Source organism: Balaenoptera musculus, chromosome 5, assembly GCF_009873245.2.
Source record: "Balaenoptera musculus isolate JJ_BM4_2016_0621 chromosome 5, mBalMus1.pri.v3, whole genome shotgun sequence".
Classification (NCBI taxonomy): Eukaryota; Metazoa; Chordata; class Mammalia; order Artiodactyla; family Balaenopteridae; genus Balaenoptera; species Balaenoptera musculus.
Window position 1 is genome coordinate 122037866 of NC_045789.1, and position 21205 is coordinate 122059070.

Genomic DNA, 21205 nt, shown 5'->3' on the forward strand with positions numbered 1-21205 from the left:
AAATCTTCATATGTTAGATTTTCATTATCATTCAACTTGAAACATTTTCTCATTTCCTTTGTGATATCTTCTTTGACCAATGGTTTATTTAGAAGTATGTTGTTTAATTTCCATTGTGTTTGGGGTTTTCCTCTATGTCCTATTTTTATTCATGTCTAACTTACTCTTCTCATAGTCAGAGTTCTACTCTGTATGATTTCAGTCCTTTTGAATTTGTTGAGTTTTGTGTTATGGCTTATCGTATGGGCTGTCTTGATGAATATACCAAGTGTACTTGAAAGGAATATGTGTTCTGCAGTTGTTGGGCATAGAGGCCTATAAATAAATATCAATTAGGTCAAGATATGATTGATGGTCTTGTTAGATCCTCTCTGTCTTACTGATTTGTTTTCTAGTTCTATCAATGCTAAGAGAGGAGTGTTAAAATCTCCTATTATGATTGTGGAATTATATATATTTATCTTTTTAAACCTGTCAATTTTTGCTTTATATATGTTGAGGCTCCATTATTAGGAACAAACGTATTAAGAAATATGAAGGTTCTGAGACTTCACCCTATTTGAAAGCTAACAAGTTGGTCTGCCACAATTTCATAGAATCTGGCAAAAGACTTGAGACTCCTGAGTCAGAGACAGAGGACAGTTTATTACTCACAGAATATCATCATTTTTTGCACCAGTTCCCTAAGAACTAAGTCCCACAGAGCAACCATATGAGGTTTCAATGTTTGTATTTTCTGTAGTGTTTAATGTATGGTCCCAGCTACATTTTCAGGATTTGGGGGTTTGTTGTTGTTGTTGTTGTTTTAGTTTTTATAATTAAAAGAAGTTCATGTCTAAGTTCTTATCTTCCTTACTTTCTGTATTCTATCACACCTTCTTTCTGGATACTTCATATTCATAAGTACACATATAGAAATGTGCTGTTTTTCACTCTTTATAAGTGAGTATCTCCTAAATATTCAAGGATTGCTATTTCTGATTATGCCAGCAAGAAGAGTAATTTTTTTGGAGATGGAAGGAGTCTACATTTTTGGGGTATATCATTTCTAATCCTTTTTATTTCTTCCTGAAGATTCAATTTTCCATCTCATGTCATTTCCCTTTAACCTAAAGAACTTCCTTTAGCATTTTCTGTAATGCAGATCTACTGGAAACAGATTTCCTTGGTTTTCTTTTATCTAAAAATGACTTTATTTTTCCTTCGTTATTGAAGAGTACTTTCACTGGGAATAGAATTCTGGCATGACATTTTTATTCTTTCAACACATTAAAGATGTTGTTCTACTGGTTTCTGCCCTCCATTGTTTTAATTGAGAGTCATTGGTGATTCAGTCATTGTTCCCTGTATTCACTCTGGCAGCATTTAAGATTTTATCTTTGGTTTTCAGCAGTTTGACTATAATGTGTTCATGTATGGTTTTCTTTGTATTTATTTTGTTTGAAATTCACTGAGCTTCTTGATTTTGTGAATTTATGGTTGTTTACCAATTTGGGGGAATTTTCAGCTTTTTCTTCAAATATTTTTTTCTACTCCATCTTCTCTTTTCTTTCCTTACTGGACTTTTATTAGACCTTTTTTTGTCCCACAAGAATGATCTTTGCTTGTAAACCTTACCATTTCACCTTCCTACTTAAAACCTTCTAGTGGCTTCTCATTGCAAATAGAATGCAGTCCAGACTCTTCACCATGTTGTTTAAGACCTCATAATCTGCCTGTGACTATCTCTCTAACCTCATTTCCTACGTCTTTTCACTTTATTCACTGTTTCTACCACAGTGGGTTTTTTCTGTCTCTGGAACATGCCAGTCATCTGTGCCTTTGTACTTGAGGTTTCTTTTACCTTGAGTGCTCTTTCCCAGATCTTTGTATGGTTGTCTCCTTTGGATATCTGCATAAGTTACCTCCTCAAAGAGGCTTTCTCTGACTACCCCAACTAAAAGCTGTCCCATCCCCTCAAAGCACACACATACGCACACTTTTGACCCATATCTCTCTTAATAGCTTTATGGAGATATAATTTACATACCATAAAATTCATCCACTTAAAATATAGAATTCAAAGGTTATTAGTATATTCACAGACGTGTAACTCTCACTATACTCAATTTTACACTTATCTATCTTATTCATGCTGTTTCCTAGTACCAAGAACAAACTCTGGTATATAGTACAGCTCAATAGTTTTTTCTGAATAGATGACTTCATTAGCTCTAAGATAGTTCAGGCATTCGCCTTCAATAAAATATTAGGGAAGTTCATTTGACTGCCGTCAGCTCTAGAAGTATTCTTTGATCTGAGCTATGTTATTTTGTGGGCTCTCTGAAAACAGCTTAACCCATATTTGAAGAGTTATTTCAGGAAGTTACCCAAAAAAGCCTTTTGATATGATGAATGCAAGTCATATACACATTTCCTTAAAAGACAGTAGTCGTCTTTTACTGACCTGACAGTTGCTGAGGAGCAAAAAGCCTTTCAGAAATCCTGCTTTTCTATTTTCAGAAGTACTCTGACATTGTTTATTTGTTTAAATCTTTGAAATAGATTTTAGAATCTCTAGTACTTGTTTTATTTACTAATTATGATAATAGTGAGATATTCATGAGATTCTGGGCATCCTCTTGCCTTGGGTTCCTTCATATGGAATATCAATTCTGAGCTTGGTTAATCTTTGTTGCCCCTTCTTCTTTATAGGCCTTGATGCGGCCTGGAAGAATTGATAGAATCATCTACGTGCCTTTACCAGATGCAGCAACAAGAAGGGAAATATTTAACTTGCGGTTTCAGTCTATGCCAGTCAGTAATGATGTTGATCTGAATGAACTCATCCTCCAAACAGATACATATTCAGGAGCAGAGGTAAGATAGTTCCCCTTAAAATACGTTGGTGGGAAGAAAACAGTGGCTTGGGGTCATTAGCAAAGAAAAGATTGCTTGATGCCAGCTGTTTTAAATAACTGTGTATTAAGTAATCTTAAAACAGGAAATACACTACATTGATAGGTAGTCACTAAGTTAAATAGCATTTTACCTGGCCTCTATTATATTTCAATTGTTTTTACCTAGCTTATCTTATTTCTCAAAATGTAGTCTTCAGAGAAGCAGCATAATATAGTGGAGAGAACACTGGACTAGAAGTAGAAGATTCTTCTTTTGGGGCTTTTTTTTTTGTTTTTTGTTTGTTTATTTTAACATCTTTATTGGAATATAATTGCTTTACAATGGTGTGCTAGTTTCTGCTTTATAACAAAGTGAATCAGTTATACATATACATATGTTCCCATATCTCTTCCCTCTTGCATCTCCCTCCCTCCCACCCTCCCTATCCCACCCCTCTAGGTGGTCACAAAGCACCGAGCTGATCTCCCTGTGCTATGCGGCTGCTTCCCACTGGCTAGCTATTTTACGTTCGGTAGTGTATATATGTCCATGCCGCTCTCTCACTTCGTCCCAGCTTACCCTTCCCCTCCCCGTATCCTCAAGTCCATTCTCTAGTAGGTCTGCATCTTTATTCCCGTCTTGCCCCTAGGTTCTTCTGACCATTCTTTTTTTCTTTTTTTTTTTTTTTTAGATTCCATATACATGTGTTAGCATACGGTATTTGTTTTTCTCTTTCTGACTTACTTCACTCTGTATGACAGTCCATCCACCTCACTACAAATAACTCAGTTTCGTTCCTTTTTATGGCTGAGTAATATTCCATTGTATATATGTGCCACATCTTCTTTATCCATTCATCTGTTGATGGACACTTAGGTTGCTTCCATGTCCTGGCTATTGTAAATAGAGCTGCAATGAACATTTTGGTACATGACTCTTTTTGAATTATGGTTTTCTCAGGGTATATGCCCAGTAGTGGGATTGCTGGGTCGTGTGGTAGTTCTATTTTTAGTTTTTTAAGGAACCTCCATACTGTTCTCCATAGTGGCTGTATCAATTTACATTCCCACCAACAGTGCAAGAGGGTTCCCTTTTCTCCACACCCTCTCCAGCATTTATTGTTTGTAGATTTTTTGATGATGGCCATTCTGACCGGTGTGAGATGATATCTCATTGTAGTTTTGATTTGCATTTCTCTAATGATTAATGATGTTGAGCATTCTTTCATGTGTCTGTAGGCCATCTGTATATCTTCTTTGGAGAAATGTCTATTTAGGTCTTCTGCCCATTTTTGGATTGGGTTGTTTGTTTTTTTGAAATTGAGCTGCGTGAGTTGCTTGTATGTTTTGGAGATTAATCCTTTGTCACTTACTTCATTTGCAAATATTTTCTCCCATTCTGAGGGTTGTCTTTTCGTCTTGTTTATGGTTTCCTTTGCTGTGCAAAAGCTTTTAAGTTTCATTAGGTCCCATTGGTTTATTTTTGTTCTTATTTCCATTTCTCTAGGAGGTGGGTCCAAAAGGATCTTGCTGTGATTTATGTCACAGAGTGTTCTGCCTATGTTTTCCTCTAAGAGTTTTATAGTGTCTGGCCTTACATTAGGTCTTTAGTCCATTTTGAGTTTATTTTTGTGTATGGTGTTAGGGCGTGTTCTAATTTCATTCTTTTACATGTAGCTGTCCAGTTTTCCCAGCATCACTTACTGAAGAGGCTGTCTTTTCTCCATTGTACACTCTTGCCTCCTTTATCAAAGATAGGGTGACCATATGTGCGTGGGTTTATCTCTGGGCTTTCTATCTTGTTCCATTGATCTATAGTTCTGTTTTTGTGTCAGTATCATACTGTCTTGATTACTGTAGCTTTGTAGTATAGTTTGAAGTCAGGGAGCCTGATTCCTCCAGCTCCGTTTTTCTTTCTCAAGATTGCTTTGGCTATTCGGGGTCTTTTGTGTTTCCATACAAATTGTGAAATTTTTTGTTCTAGTTCTGTGAAAAATGCCAGTGGTAGTTTGATAGGGATTGCATTGAATCTGTAGATTGCTTTGGGTAGTAGAGTCATTTTCACAATGTTGATTCTTCCAATCCAAGAACATGGTACATCTCTCCATCTATCTGTATCATCTTTAATTTCTTTCATCAGTGTCTTATAGTTTTCTGCATACAGGTCTTTTGTCTCCTTAGGTAGGTTTATTCCTAGATATTTTATTCTTTTTGTTGCAATGGTAAATGGGAGTGTTTTCTTAATTTCACTTTCAGATTTTTCATCATTAGTGTATAGGACTGCAAGAGATTTCTTTGCATTAATCTTGTATCCTGCTACTTTACCAAGTTCATTGATTAGCTCTAGTAGTTTTCTGATAGCATCTTTAGGATTCTCTATGTATAGTATCATGTCATCTGCAAACAGTGACAGCTTTACTACTTCTTTTCCAATTTGGATTCCTTTTATTTCTTTTTCTTCTCTGATTGCTGTGGCTAACACTTCCAAAACTATGTTGAATAATAGTGGTGAGAGTGGGCAACCTTGTCTTGTTCCTGATCTTAGTGGAAATGGTTTCAGTTTTTCACCATTGAGGACAATGTTGGCTGTGGGTTTGTCATATATGGCCTTTATTCTGTTGAGGAAAGTTCCCTCTATGCCTACTTTCTGGAGGGTTTTTATCATAAATGGGTGTTGAATTTTGTCGAAAGCTTTCTCTGCATCTATTGAGATGATCATATGGTTTTTCTCCTTCAATTTGTTAATATGGTGTATCACGTTGATTGATTTTTGTATATTGAAGAATCCTTGCATTCCTGGGATAAATCCCATTTGATCATGGTGTATGATCCTTTTAATGTGCTCTTGGATTCTGTTTGCTAGTATTTTGTTGAGGATTTTTGCATCAATGTTCATCAGCGATATTGGCCTGTAGTTTTCTTTCTTTGTGACATCTTTGTCTGGTTTTGGTATCAGCGTGATGGTGGCCTCGTAGAATGAGTTTGGGAGTGTTCCTCCCTCTGCTATATTTTGGAAGAGTTTGAGAAGGATAGGTGTTAGCTGTTCTCTAAATGTTTGATAGAATTCGCCCGTGAAGCCATCTGGTTCTGGACTTTTGTTTGTTGGAAGATTTTTAATCACAGTTTCAATTTCAGTGCTTGTGATTGGTCTGTTCATATTTTCTACTTCTTCCTGCTTCAGTCTCGGAAGGTTGTGCATTTCTAAGAATTTGTCCATTTATTCAAGGTTGTCCATTTTATTGGCATAGAGTTGCTTGTAGTAATCTCTCAGGATCCTTTGTATTTCTGCAGTGTCAGTTGTTACTTCTCCTTTTTCATTTCTAATTCTATTGATTTGAGTCTTCTCCCTTTTTTTCTTGATAAGTCTGGCTAATGGTTTATCAATTCTGTTTATCTTCTCAAAGAACCAGCTTTTAGTTTTATTGATCTTTGCTATCATTTCCTTCATTTCTTTTTCATTTATTTCTGATCTGATCTTTATGATTTCTTTCCTTCTGCTAACTTTGGGGGTTTTTTTTTGTTCTTCTTTCTCTAATTGCTTTAGGTGTAAGGCTAGATTGTTTATTTGACATGTTTCTTGTTTCTTAAGGTAGGACTGTATTGCTATAAACTTCCCTCTTAGAACTGCTTTTGCTGCATCCCATAGGTTTTGGGTCGTTGTGTTTTCATTGTCATTTGTTTCTATGACAAATGACTTCCTCTTTGATTTCTTCAGTGATCTCTTGGTTATTAAGTAGTGTGTTGTTTAACCTCCATGTGTTTGTATTTCTTACAGATTTTTTCCTGTAATTGATATCTAGTCTCATAGCGTTGTAGTCGGAAAAGATACTTGATATGATTTCAATTTTCTTAAATTTACCGAGGCTTGATTTGTGACCCAAGATATGATCTATCCTGGAGAATGTTCCATGAGCACGTGAGAAGAATGTGTATTCTGTTGTTTTTGGATGGAATGTCCTATAAATATCAACTAAGTCCATCTTGTTTAATGTATCATTTAAAGCTTGTGTTTCCTTATTTATTTTCATTTTGGATGATCTGTCCATTGGTGAAAGTGGGGTGTTAAAGTCCCCTACTCTGATTGTGTTACTGTTGATTTCCCCTTTTATGGCTGTTAGTATTTGCCTTATGTATTGAGGTGCTCCTATGTTGGGTGCATAAATATTTACAATTGTTATATCTTCTTCTTGGATTGATCCCTTGATCATTATGTCGTGTCCTTCTTTGTCTCTTATAATGGTCTTTGTTTTAAAGCCTATTTTGTCTAATGTGAGAATTGCTACTCCAGCTTTCTTTTGATTTCCATTTGCATGGATTATCTTTTTCCATCCCCTCACTTTCAGTCTGTATGTGTCCCTAGGTCTGAAGTGGGTCTCTTGTAGACAGCATATATACAGGTCTTGTTTTTGTATCCATTCAGCCAGTCTAGGGGCTTTTTGATACAGCAGCTTCCAACCAGTTATACACATCCCTGAACTTTGATTGCTTTACCCTATCAAATGGAAATGGTGTACAACTTGCCCTACTGTTTTCTCATAGAGATCATAAAAATGAGATTAAGATATCATGTAAGCAAGCACTCTGAAATACAAAAGACTTGGCAGAGAGATTTTATTATTATCTTTTAAGATTTGGGAAAATTATCTCAGTCTACAAAGATTCTCTCATAAAAACCATAAAAGGGACAGCCAGTCTGCCCTTAATAGTAAAAGTATACTCTCAACAAGAATAGCAAGACCTCTGTGAAAATATGAAAATTTTAAGTATGGCAAATAAATATTTTTTCTGTCCTTAGCAACTCCTTACTTAGGCTGTTTTTATTTACAGAATAAAATTGCATTAAACTATTTGTGCAGCTTTTCTACATGTATTTCTTAAGAAAAATTTGGACTATATATTCCTCAACACAGAAATGTCTTCTGAATACCACTGATATGGGTCTGTACTGGGAAATTAATACTTTCTTAAGTAAGAAGCTGTAGATTCTTTTCATTCTGAATTATCCAGCAGTCCGGGACTCCACATTCTGTTTTGCTTGCTATTATTTTTTATCTGTCTTCTGTAAAAACCAAAGAGATTAACACATAATAGATCATTAGTGGTACTCAGAGAGTCTTGTAGGTAAATTTACATGTGGAATTGGATTTAGTATATCATGTAGTCATAGCTAATAACAACAACCAAAATAAATCTCAAATCTACTCACTGTTTTTTTCAACTAGTAACTATGTCTGTTTGATTTTCCCCCTTTAAATTTTTAAATTCCACTGGGGTGGAAAATCCATGTAGAAAGTAGCTTGAGAAGCAGTTAAAGTGCGTTCACCTTTAAAGTCCTGTCTGAAACAATAATCTTTATGAGCATCTCTGTGGCATGACCATCCATTAAGTTAAAATGAACATACAGTTACTGCTAACTGACTGCTCCAGCATTTCTAGAATTTAGTTTTTGATGTGAGACCAAGGGCTGTGTATGATATGTCAGTTTACAGGAAGTAGGCAGGAAAAGAAACCATAAATCTTTCACTTGAGTTGAGTGAAGTGGAAGAGTAGTTAGCAAGGTATAAATATGCCTTTCTCTCTTTGAAGTAATTCATGGTAGTAACACAGAAGTGCAAAACAAAAAGCAAAGCCAGTGAGGTCCTGTCTGACTGAAAGGTAAAAACTCACTTGGTGCCAGGAATTATTGTACCAGCTTACTAGTTCTTATGTAGTACATGCCTAATTCAGTCTGAAATATAGGCAAATTCATTTCTGATTAATTTTTATATCAGATTTTCTAAAAATAGTCACAGAGAAAGTAGCAGAAAACTCTGCCCCTCAGTTTACGTTTTTATGTCCCGTATTGCTTGGGTGAGGGAAGGGTATCTTACTGTGGTCCTAGTTATAATCAGTATATTATTACAGCTTCATAGGCATTTATTCCAGAGCCATATCTTAGTAGTTCTAGGGTTTTCAATTTGGACAAGACAGGTTTGTTCCACGTTTTTTGTTATGGGTGGAGGGTTTGGTCTGAATATTTAAGTAATTCACACAGGTGCATTATTGTTTGAGGAAAAATATTATCTTTTTAAAGTCTCAAAATTAATCAATAGGAAATTTAAGATAGATTAAACTTAGCTTCATATAAAATATAAGATCTCTCATCTTTTTTTCTTCTATCAGAATTAAAATGGCACAACAATGTTTGAAAGCCAAAATTAGTTTTGATCTTTTTTTTTTTGGCTGCATTGGGTCTTCGTTGCTGCGAGGGCTTTCTCTAGTTGCAGCGAGCGGGGGCTACTCTTCGTTGCGGTGAGTGGGCTTCTCATTGCGGTGGCTTCTCCTGTTGCGGAACATGGGCTCTAGGCGCCTGGGCTTCAGTAGTTGTGGCACACGGGCTTAGTTGCCCCGAGGCATGTGTGATCTTCCCAGACTGGGGCTCGAACCCGTGTCCCCTGCGTTGGCAGGCAGATTCTTAACCACTGCGCCACCGGGGAAGTCCCTGATAGGTGTTCTGTTTTTTTTGTTTTTTTTTTCTGATAGGTTTTTAAATAGTAAAACAAATTGAAAGCTTGAACCTCAGTCATCTGGTACCTACAAGCTCAGTGCTTTACCACTGATGTAACTAATTTATTTCTTCCCCCAGCAAGGCCATATCCTTCAGCACAGAACCTACTACATAGTACACACTTAACAAACACTTAATGAACTGAAAAAAAGTTAGATTTAGGAAAAATAGACTTTCCCTTCTCATTTGTCATAGAGGAACCTTCTCGTAACAATGCACCCTGCTATAGGCACAGCCTCTTTTTCAGAGTTGGGGTGTCTCTGTGGGCACTTTTGGTGTAAAAATGAAACTACTGACTCAGTTCATTGTCTTCACGGGAGAGTAGTATATTCAGTATTATATAAAATTAATTTTATTTGACTGTACAGTATCAGCTATACGAACAAGAATTTGGCTGGGTGAGCCAGAAATGAGGAAATTGCTGACACTCTGTTTTTTAGAAATATAAAATGTTTATTTTAACTGTAGTGAATATTTTATTTTTAATTAAAAAGTTGTTTAGAATGTTTAGGATGGAGATGATAGTGGCACTCATTAAAGGACTGGGATAGGAGGGTTAATTTTTTAAAATATTTTCTTGTCACCTGGTGCTTTTGCCAGGTCAACATTGTTCCGTAAAAGCTTACAGACACCCAAAGTTTGAAGTAGCTCCTTCTACCCTTCTGAGTTACTTCATTTTCCCTCCTTGGAGAGGATATACAGGGAATTAAAGCATTATTTTAATCCTCAGGAGAGTCCTAAGAGGAAGTTTGTCACCAGCTGAAAAGGGAATGTGGTCCCTAGGGAGCAGCCTCTAAGGAACGGCTGAAGCAGGCAGCATCCTTCAGCCATCTCTGCCGCCTGCAGCTCCCCCGCGGCCAGAACCTCATTGTCTTTGGCTTCTTGGCTGTAGCTCCCAGTTAATGGAAAAACATGTTGCCATTTAAAAGCAGATGGGAATTCACTTCAGGAGGAAATAAAGAGTCATTTTTGGTTATAGCTATTGTTTTCTTTTGCCTTTGATTTTTGTTTTTTAAGTTATTTGTAGCAGATTCCACTTCATGTATTTGTCTTATATCAAATTATCCTAGCTCCTTTAAGAAAACGTTTATCTTACCCACTGACAGGAAATCAGCAGTCACAAATAGATGCATATGAAGCCATGACGGGGCCCATTACCCATGTGCCATGTGCTTGAGGACAGAGGTGATGAAGAAGATACATAATTTCCTCTCTGTATAGGAATTTGCTGACACAGACTGACAATTAATATCTAAAATTTGGATTGAATGTTTATTTGCATTTGGATGTTACCCTCCTTTTAGTGATTATCTCATTAAAACTGACAAACTCTCTAAGAGCCAGGTATCAGCTGTACATTTTATAAATAATATAGGCAATGATAGCATTTATTTCATATATCAAGATTTGAGAATTCAGCTTTCAAGAGAGGCAATAAAGTAGGGGAAAAAAAAGAATTTTAATGCTGCAGTTGAGTAGACTTTTAATCGAACTGTAGCTCTTTTCTCTTTGGGTGGTTACAGGCAAGTTATTTAACTTCTTTGAACCTCAGTTTCGTCATTTATAAGATATCTATGTGACTGAAATTGTTTTGAGGGTTAAATGAGATAATAAATGTAAAAGCACCAAGAAACAAGGCCTGACACATAAGGAGTGCTTCATAAATGTTATTTCCCTTCATCCTTTCCTCGTTTTATCAGTTCAGTATTTATATTTACCACTACAGTATTGGATGATGCTGCCATAAGGCAGTTTTCATTGTCTCAATAACCAGATAATTTATCTGAAATTATTATTTATAATAATTGAGTTTGCCTCTTAGTCTTTTCTTCAAAACGTAAAAATCTACTTTATATGGTGATTTTTAGGGTCATCTTATGAATCTAGCTCTAGCAATTTGTTAGAGTTAAATAATTTCACATTAATTTTTCATAAAGCTTTAACTTCATGTAAATTTAGTGTACATATCTCTATTTTACTAAAGTGATGTGTCTTGCCCTGAATTCTGTTCTGTAGTCTAGGCCCTCCTGCGTCTCATAATAGCTCAAGGTCTTCATGCCAGCTTGACATTAAAAAATCACCTTCCAGTGTGCCTCTTTAATTCAAGAAGCGTTCCTTTCACTGTGCTTGAGTTATTATAGCTAATAAAGGGAGAGACTTAAATTACTTTTCTATCTTGCTGATTATTATTCCTTCTGATGGCCTCTCTCTTTTCTCCTACCCAGTGAAAACAGAAGGAGCAATTGTAACCACGTAGGATATCTGTACTCTTCCTACATGAAGCTTCTTGTGACTGTTTTCCCTAGTCTAAAAATCAGGATCAATGTACTAGAACCTGGTATAGATTGACTCTATATGACCAGCCTAACAGCACATCTAAGATAGGACTAAAGATCCTAAGGCAGGACAGGACACGTTTTGGCCTGGTCTCAGGCTACCTGGGTAGTGCTGGTAGAGAGCAGCTAGCAGCGGTGTTCCTATCTCAGAGTGAAGCAGGGCACTGCAGGACGTAGCAAGCTCCTGTAGACACACGTGCAATCTGCTTGTCCCGCCTTATCAGAAACTGCCCTATGAAATCATGCTGTTGTTACCAGCTGGTCTGCTGTTCTTATTTGAGATCTTTGTTTTCTCTACTCTTTCTTGTGCATTTACCCTAAAATTCTATATCTATAGCCCAGAATTTCAGAGTACTCTTTGTTTATACAACCTACTGAAATCACTGCTTTGTCATAAAACCATCATGACAACCCCACCCAGAAATGGCTTCTCCTTTTGAACTCCTTTACTCTGATTTCTGTTTCACTTGTTTAGCTCTTAGGATATTTTTGTGGTTATTTTAATATGAGCAGCCGCCTCATGTCCCGTCCCCTTCCCCCTCCCCGCCCACCCCCCACCCCACCCCGTAAACAAACTGTAAGATTCTCTATGGCAGAAACCAGGTTTTCTGCTTCTTGGAGTCCAGCAAAGCAACCACTCTGTCCACTGAATCAGTGGACATTAATGTTGGATGGATGATTTATGTGTTGACTCTTAAGTAATTCTGATGAACAAAAATATCAGTTTTAACATTCACTAAAGTGACACTTCTGGTTTTAAACTTTTTTTTTTTTTGATATACGTTATCTGAGTGCCTAACACTGTGAGAACACCGCTGTAGCAAAAGAACTAGAGCCAAGCAAAAACAATTGATATGTCTGAAGTCCCACATCAAATAAGTGACAGACCCAGAACCAGAACCTGGATCTTTCAACTCCTCCTGAAAGACTCTTCCTGCCTCTGAGTCAACAGAAGAATCTTTGAAACTGTTTCTTAGTTCCCCTTAACATCTCTGAATCTTTGATAAAGATTTGCCTGCTCTTGTGGACAGTGGATATGAAACATCTTTACATTTTTTTATATGTACTTTTCTGACAGTTGTTGTCTTTAGCTACCTCGATGTCATCTTCGCAAAAAATTGTAAGCTACTTGAAGTTAGGAACTATGTTTTTCTTTATTCACTTACATTATTTCCCAGGTATTGTGAATAAGGTCTTTAGTTTAGAGGGAAAGACATATAAACAACTAAGTTCTGTATAATGTGTTTTATGTGGCATGATGTAATGATGTGCAGAATACTAGGGGAGAAAGAAGAGGATGTAACTTACGCTAACTGGGATTCAAGGTGGGGATAGTTGATCTGAGTCTTAATAGGTGAATAGGAGTTCCCAAAGTAGAGTAGGGCTGGAAAGGGGAGCATGCCTGGCACACAGAAAGGCAGAGATGCATAAAAGAATATAGTGTGTTCTAGATTCAGTTAAAGGTTAAAATATGAGTAGAAAAAGAGTCTGAGGGTGGAAGTAGTAGGTGATAAAGCAGGAAAAGTAGGTCAGACAAATGTGAAGGACCTTGCACATCATCTGGACTTGTTTTTCTCCTTTAAGCAGTGGAGAACCATTGAAGAATTTAATAAGAAATATTGTGGTCAGATTTGTGTTTTTGAAAGATTGGTGGCATTTGTGTCCAAGGCCACCACTAGCTTAGCCTATGGAGCACCTTTACGTGAATTAGAAAAAGATGCTCCTTTACCCCATTTGATGACAGATTCCTGTGAGGGCAAGAGGCTTGTCAAGCAGAACATGAGCTTTCATGAAAGTCCCTATTTCATTAAGTCCTTATTCACCCCCTCAGCTGGGCATCCTTGTATATGCACAACCTTCACATCTATACAGGGTCGTCTCATTTTTTGGCTTATCCACCTTTAAATATCCCTCACAGTGCCTACTCGCACAGTACCTCATATAAAGTTTATATGTATTCATCAAATAAATAAATTTAGATTTTAATTACAAGAAGATAAACTACTTTCTGTGACTTTAAGATTTGCCTCATGAGCCCTTGGACATTTGTTTTGTGAATGGGATAAATGGGAATTTAAAGATGTCTTTTGTACAACATTAGCACGTTAATAAACCTGCCATGAGGTGCAGCACCTGATATGAATGGCCAAAATATTAAAAGTCAGGTGGATTATGTCTTCTGAGCCATATTACCACTTGTAACTTTGAATATAAGCTCCTAGGGCAAGTACCTTATCTCTGCAGCTCTGTTCAATGGCTAAAATGTAGCTGCCGTGCTGTAAATGAATCATGATAAAACCTTCCAGAGCAAAAATCAGATACACTAAAAGCTTATATTTAGACTGTAACTTTTAAGCCAGTCCTCCACCCCTCTCCCTTACCATTTGGTAAAGACCAAGACCTAGACTTAAGTCCCATCTTGACCATTTACTGCAGTATTAGTTTGGCCAAATCAGTTACCATCTCTAGAGCTCAGTTCTTGTATTTTAATAAGGGAGTAGAAATAATGGCCTTTATGATCCTTTCTAGTGCTAAAAATGTGTGCCTATATACCTGTCATAGATTAGATTAATTGTATAAGGAATTCTTTAGGGGTTGGACCTCCAGGGACATATAACATGGTTATGTTTTCCTTACAATGCTTGTAGAAACCTGGGATCTTGGGGTTGTGGTCAGTGTCTCTGAATACTTGCTTCTGTGGCCTAGAGATCTTAATCATGGCACCAGAGGAATGGGAACCTTGAAAGACTCTGACAGTTCATAGAATTTGGATTTTAATAAAATTCTCCTAGGAATTCCTTGGCAGCCTAGTGGTTAGGACTCCATGCTTTCACTGCCGAGGGCCCCGGTTTAACCCCTTGTCTGGGAACTAAGATCCCATAAGTTGCATGGCATGGCCAAAAAAAAACAAAAAAAACTCCTTAGCAAACTTTAACAATTTTCCACTGAATGGAAATGAAAGTTTTAATTGCTCAGAGATTCCCATGCCCAGTGATTTTTTTTTTTTTTCCTGATACTTTTGGTTTTTCTGCTTTTCAACTTCCTTAAGAACAGCAAGTCAGGTTCAATATCTATGATTCTGGAGATGTTAGGATAAAAAGTCTTATAAAACAGAAATATGCATCAGCCCACTTTTTCCCTAGACTCTTTGTTAGGAAAGTAAGAAAAAGCTACAAAGTTATAATGTTCATTTTAACTTACAGTTTTTAAAACTTACAGCATATGGAAATGTAACATTCTCTATATTTCCAAACATGAACTTCTACTTAAACTGGCAATAAAAAGAACCTTAATTCAGCTTACCTGAGTCTGTTTTAGATAGGATGTTTACACCAAGCAAATCATCCTCCAGAACACCTTGTGCTGCCATACCTGTATTACTGACTCCTTGCCAGGTGTTTAAAACTGCTGTCAGGTTACAAGAAGCACTAGTCAGAAAGGAAATGAATATTGAATGAGAGGCTGGCTGGCAACAAACTTAATACAGCATTTTATTACTGAAAATATAAAGTACTGAAGCCCCTTTATAAAGAGAAGCAGTATATCGAGGCAACAAGTTCATCAAGACTTCCCTGATAATCTTCCCTACCTGATAATCTAGTCCCCAAGCCTGGTATCCAGGCTAAATAAGTATCTATGAAGAATTACTCAGGCCAATAATAATGGCATTTTAATATTCCACCTTGTTTCTCCTCTTCCAAATTCTCAGTCTCTCTATTGACTCATGCTGGTTCTCCAGAATTTTTGTACAGACATTTAATCTGTGATTCTTCATCTTCAAATGTGTGATAAATTTGGAGGGGTTCTACCAACTTGAAAGGAACTCATGATTTTAAAAAGATGTGTAGGGACTTCCCTGGCGATCGAGTGGTTAAGACTTTGCCTTCCAATGCAGGGGCTGCGGGTTTGATCCCTGGTCAGGGAGCTAAGATCCCACATGTGCCTCGAGGCCAAAAAACCAAAACATAAAACAGAAGCAATATTGTAACAAATTCAGTAAAGACTTTTAAAAAATGGTCCACATCAAAATTAATTAATTAATTAATTAAAGGATTGTAAAGCATGGTACTAATTCTATAGTATAGATTCTGGTAGGGTTGGATATTTTCGTTTGCTTATTTGAGGTGAAGGTAGGCTAATTTCTAATAATGATCCTAATTGATCTGTATACTAAAAGTATGCCACCAATGTAAGTGAAAACTTTTTCTTCTTTTATGAACAGTTTGTACTATGTGAAACTGCATTACAGTTAAGCAAATGAGTTATGGAATGAGAAATATCTAAATCCAAATGCCAGGTCTGACCATTTCCTAGATTGTGACCAGTTTCCTTATTATGTAAATTATGTGAGAGATCGCTCCTTTATAGTTCTGTTGTCCAGAATAGATGAAATGATTCATACAATAAGTAATATGTGTACTTATCCTAGTACATATAGCAAGTGCTCAATAAATCATTTTGGTTTTTTTTTTGTAAATCAGCAAAATCAATTTAATTGATATCTAATATAAAGAATTTACAATTTGCTTAATTTTTCCATATTTTGTTTCCTTAGATTTTATGAATACTCATGAGTGTTTCACGTGTATGTCATGTTTTTAGTTTTGGTGGTGTGTTCTTTAAATTCAAACTATATTTCATATTTACATGCAGCATTTATTTCAGCTGGTTTATATTTATAAACATCTGTAATTCCTATTTTTATTTGTTCCTTTTTAAGCATGTATACTATTTTTTTGTTTTCAAGTGTAAAGCTAACGTTTCTTTTCAAACTGTCTACATAATATCCCTATTTTAGTATATCTGTTAAGGTAATTCCTAGTTCCTTGCATACGACTTAAATTTTTTTATATAAATTTATTTATTTTATTTATTTATTTTTGGCTGCGTTGGGTTTTCGTTGCTGCGCGCGAGCTTTCTCTAGTTGCGGTGAGCCGGGGCTACTCTTCTTTGCCGGGTGCGGGCTTCACATTGCGGTGGCTTCTGTTGTTGCAGAGCACGGGCTCTAGGTGCACGGGCTTGAGTAGTTGTGGCTCTTGGGCTCTAGAGCGCAGGCTCAGTAGTTGTGGCACACGGGCTTAGTTGCTCCGCGGCATGTGGGATCTTCCCAGTCCAGGGCTCGAACCCGTGTCCCCTGTATTGGCAGGCGGATTCTTAACCACCGTGCCACCAGGGAAGCCCACGACTTAATTTTTTAATGTAAGTTTTATTAATTAAAAAGAAAAAAAAATAGTGAACCTAGCATTTCTACTAGAACGATGATTTAGGAAATACGCATACCTAATTCCTATGCCCTTTCATTTTAGCTAAGGGTTGAACCCGAGTGCTTAGGTAAGTCTCAGAAATCGAATGCTAAGGACAAAAGTACTGCAGGTATGTCATGTGGTGTTTGACGGTGACATAGGGATGTTCTTATTCTTCATCCTCAAGAGACAGTAACTCTGAGTTCTGAAAGGTATCATTCTATTACAGTGTTACTAAAACTCTGTAAAATCGTTGTTTAGAGTTGCACTGCAGTCATTAAATTGTTCTTAAACATAACCTCTACTGTGTTTTAGGGATTTAAAAACTGAATCTAATCTTGCCTTAGGCTTGAAAGAAAAGTAGAAAGAATTAAGATTTGCATGTCTCTCTTTTGTTTTGTTTTGTCTGTTTTTAACCTCCAACTATTATTTCTGGTGTTCTTTAATAATAGCTAGCTCTCTTTTTGCTTAAAATCTGGAAAATGGGTTTTGCTTTTATATTTGTAGGAAAGTTCCCCTGTTCATTTAGAAGAAAAAAAAGAATTAGGTATAATCCACATGCCACTTTTATGATTTTGAATGTTCCAAATCATAAATTAGTCATTTTCTCTTTTTCTTCAGAATTACAAAAAAAAAAAAAATCACTTAAACTGTTTTTGGCATTTGGACAAGACCCTTTCAGTGATAGCAAAAGTAGCCCCTTGGCATATTTTTATTCACTTTAAAAGAATCCTTAAGGAGTGGTTTTATATTTAAAAGCAAGAATTGTATTTAGTTTGCCTAGCATTAACTTCTTGCCAGAATTCTTAAAAATATGAAAGGTCAAACAAACACTCTGAACAATAGTAGTCCCCAGCATTTCTTTTTTCTTTTCTTCCCTGTGTCATAAATCTGGGTCAGAACTGGAGTTTAGGGGGGAGATGAATCAAAAGTTGTCAATTCAAAGTGAACTTTCTTGTTGTACAACTGAATTGGTCATAATGGGCATGAAGTTTGCATGCATGCACACATTTCATTCATGGCTTCTACCATTTCATTCATGGCTTCCTTATAGTTTAATAATAGATGTTTATGCTATAAAATTAATAGTGTGCACCTGCTGTGTACAGCACAACAAAACTTTTTGCCATGTCTAGTTTATTTTTGAACCCTCTAGGGATAGTTTCATGAGCAAATTATACCCTCAGTGCTTTTAAATTACATATTTTAAAGAAATATTTCTTTACAAAATTTTAGAATATTTATTATATAAAGCAAGTTACATTAATATTTTCATTCACTTTGTACTTGTATATAAAACTATAAATCAATAATTGAATTTTAAGAACATAATAAAATAACTCAAGTAAGTATAAGACTTGGTTGATATTATACAACATTCTAAATTATGTAAAAATTGAAACATATCGAAGTCCAACTGGAACATGATCTAGCTTATTATAAAATCTGGTTTAATGTGGGCATGTCTTGGATCCTACCCCAAGTGGTTTATTGCAGTTAGTACCCTAAAACCTCAATATAATAATTTTTTCTATAGTAATATCTTATAGCATGAAGTAATATATAACTATGTTCTGTATTATTTTGAACTTTTATTTTTGCTACTCCTGTAGTGATATATCCTGAGGACCTCCAAGGGGCCTAAGTATAACTTTTACAGGTGTTTGAAGAATCAGGTGACTTGCTGGCTGAACCAGCTACATCTGTAAAGCTTTGTTTAAATATAGCTGTACATGTAAACTGATCATGCCTTCTAAGCTAACCACCCATGAAGACTGTATGTTTTCTTCTTTGGTAGACAGTACTTTAGATGATCAATATATAATCCACATTTATAGTCAAATAATAGGCAAAATGTAGAATAAAGTAGAAGAGAATGTTTCTCTCATTTTATGTGCTTCACAGAGAGACCCACAGGCTGATTGGGGAAAAAAAAAACAAAACAAAAAGAGAGTGAGAGAGAGAGAGAGGGAGAGAGAGAGAGGTCTTAGTGCCTAATAAGCTTGAAGTTTTCTTTCCTCTTTTTCCTGATAGTAATTGCTTATAATTTTTTTTTAATTTATTATTATTATTATTAATTTTATTTATTTATTTATTTATGGCTGTGTTGGGTCTTCGTTTCTGCGCGAGGGCCTTCTCTAGTTGCGGCAAGTGGGGGCCACTCTTCATCGCGGTGCGCGGGCCTCTCACTATCGCGGCCTCTCTTGTTGCGGAGCACAGGCTCCAGACGCGCAGGCTCAGCAATTGTGGCTCACGGGCCTAGTTGCTCCGCGGCATGTGGGATCTTCCCAGACCAGGGCTCGAACCCGTGTCCCCTGCATTGGCAGGCAGATTCTCAACCACCGCGCCACCAGGGAAGCCCTGCTTATAATTTTTTAAAGAGTCACTATGAACTAAATTCTGTCCCTGCAAAATTCACATGTTGAAGCCCTAACCCCCACCGTGGCAGTATTTGGAGATAAAGCATATAAGGAAAGGAAGTAACTAGGATTAAATGAAGTGATAGAGTAGGGTCCTAATAAAGCATCCTGAATGTACAGAGGAAAGGCCATGTGAGGTTACTATGATATTTGCGGCTGTCTGCAAGATAGGAAAAGAGCCCTCACCAGGAACTGACCATGATGGCATGAAGTCTCAGACTTCCAGCCTCCAGGTTGTGAGAAAATAAATTTCTATTGCTTCAGTCACCCAGTCTATGGTATTTTGCTATGGTAGCCCAAGCTGACTAAGAGTCCATTACACCTCGCATCATCATAGCACAGATCATGTTCTATTTTTTACTTCTTTTTTTCTAACTAACAAAGATGATTTCTGTTAATTTATAGTCATTAATTTCATCCTGAATTGTCTTTGAGAATCAGATGAGTATAGGCAGTTCCTAGTTTACAAAAAGTTTACTCTAAGTTGCCTTTTGAGAATTCAAAATAACATTCATTTCAAGCAGTGCTTCCAGAAGCATTGGTGGATAGTTTCCAAGCTAGCCCCCTGACATGTCTTACACCCTAGTAGTATAGGTAACCTAACAGTAGTAGGCATAAGTTTTAGATCCTGGAGGAAGGAGAACGTGCACTATTAGAGCCAACCAAAGGAAAAGGGGAGATTTTTTTTTTTTTTCTTTTCTAGGCACAGAGCCAGTCCTATGCAAGATTAGGTTAGACAAAGTTTGTCATCGCTTTATCTCTTTGTATAGCTTTTCACCCTTCATCTTCCAAGATCCCCAGCATCCTCTTGACCTACTTTTCTGAGTTCTTTATTTTGACAGTCTCAGTCACTTGTCTGGTTGGAACAGTCTGATTAAATCAATTCACTACATAATGCCAAATAATCAAGAACACTCCCAGAGGTATCTGCATTTTTAAAAAATTTTACTTTCCCAAATGAATCTTTTAACTGGTGGATCTGGGGGTTATATAAAAAAAAAGTGAATAGAAAAGAACTCAGAAGTATTCTAGTCTACTTTCTATAGCTTTTCTTGCTCTTTAACCCTTTACCTTTCCTCTTCTGCTGACTTTCAAGGTACTTAAAGGGTTTTACAAGGCTCCTCGTAAAAAAGGATTTATTCTACACCAAAAATTTTTACACATCCATTGAACATAAACAAATTTATAATTTGCTGAAAGGACTTCCAGTCTTTTCTGTTATATGCAATTACATTTTCACATGGTTATACTAACATTGCATGACACATTTTATTGACTCCATTGTATTAGTCTCCTCTCATCTTAAACACTGCTATTCCATTTTACTGAGGCTTATTAGCATCAGGGACTTTGGAGTGGAAGCTGAAAGGAAGGTAATAGTAATAGAAACTTCTGTAGTAAGTGATTTTGTAATTGGAAAATATTTATATTTTAGAGAACAGTTTAAAGCTGACTCTAAAAGCACCAGGGTTCTTTGAGGTTGTCTCAAGCCCAGGTCATAGGAGCAAACAGGAGGAAGAATCCTAGGGCCCCGCACCTGGACTTCATTGCGGGGAGCAGCTCCACTTAATCTGTAAGATTTTGTTTTATAACAGGGATTTGTCTCTAAAAAATTTTTGGTTTAAGGCCCCAATTTAAGAGGAAATTCATAGAAATAGAAAAAACTGGGAATTTCCCCTACAAGCACCAAAAAGACAACTGAGTTAAAGAATAAAATTATAGGGAGGGTGGGAGGGAGGGAGACGCAAGAGGGAAGAGATATGGGGACATATGTATATGT

At 36.5% G+C, this 21205-nt stretch overlaps 1 protein-coding gene across 2 annotated transcripts in view; it reads left to right on the plus strand.

Annotated features, from left to right (window-relative positions):
• Positions 1-21205, plus strand: part of SPATA5 (spermatogenesis associated 5) — a 326484-nt gene that overhangs the window by 261461 nt on the left and 43818 nt on the right. The window contains exon 15 of one of the 2 annotated variants that reach the window (XM_036853530.1): positions 2695-2859. In XM_036853530.1, the coding sequence (XP_036709425.1) occupies positions 2695-2859 (165 nt within the window). Of the gene's footprint in view, positions 1-2694; positions 2860-21205 lie in introns of those variants that run through there. The other variant, XM_036853531.1, reaches the window with a different exon arrangement.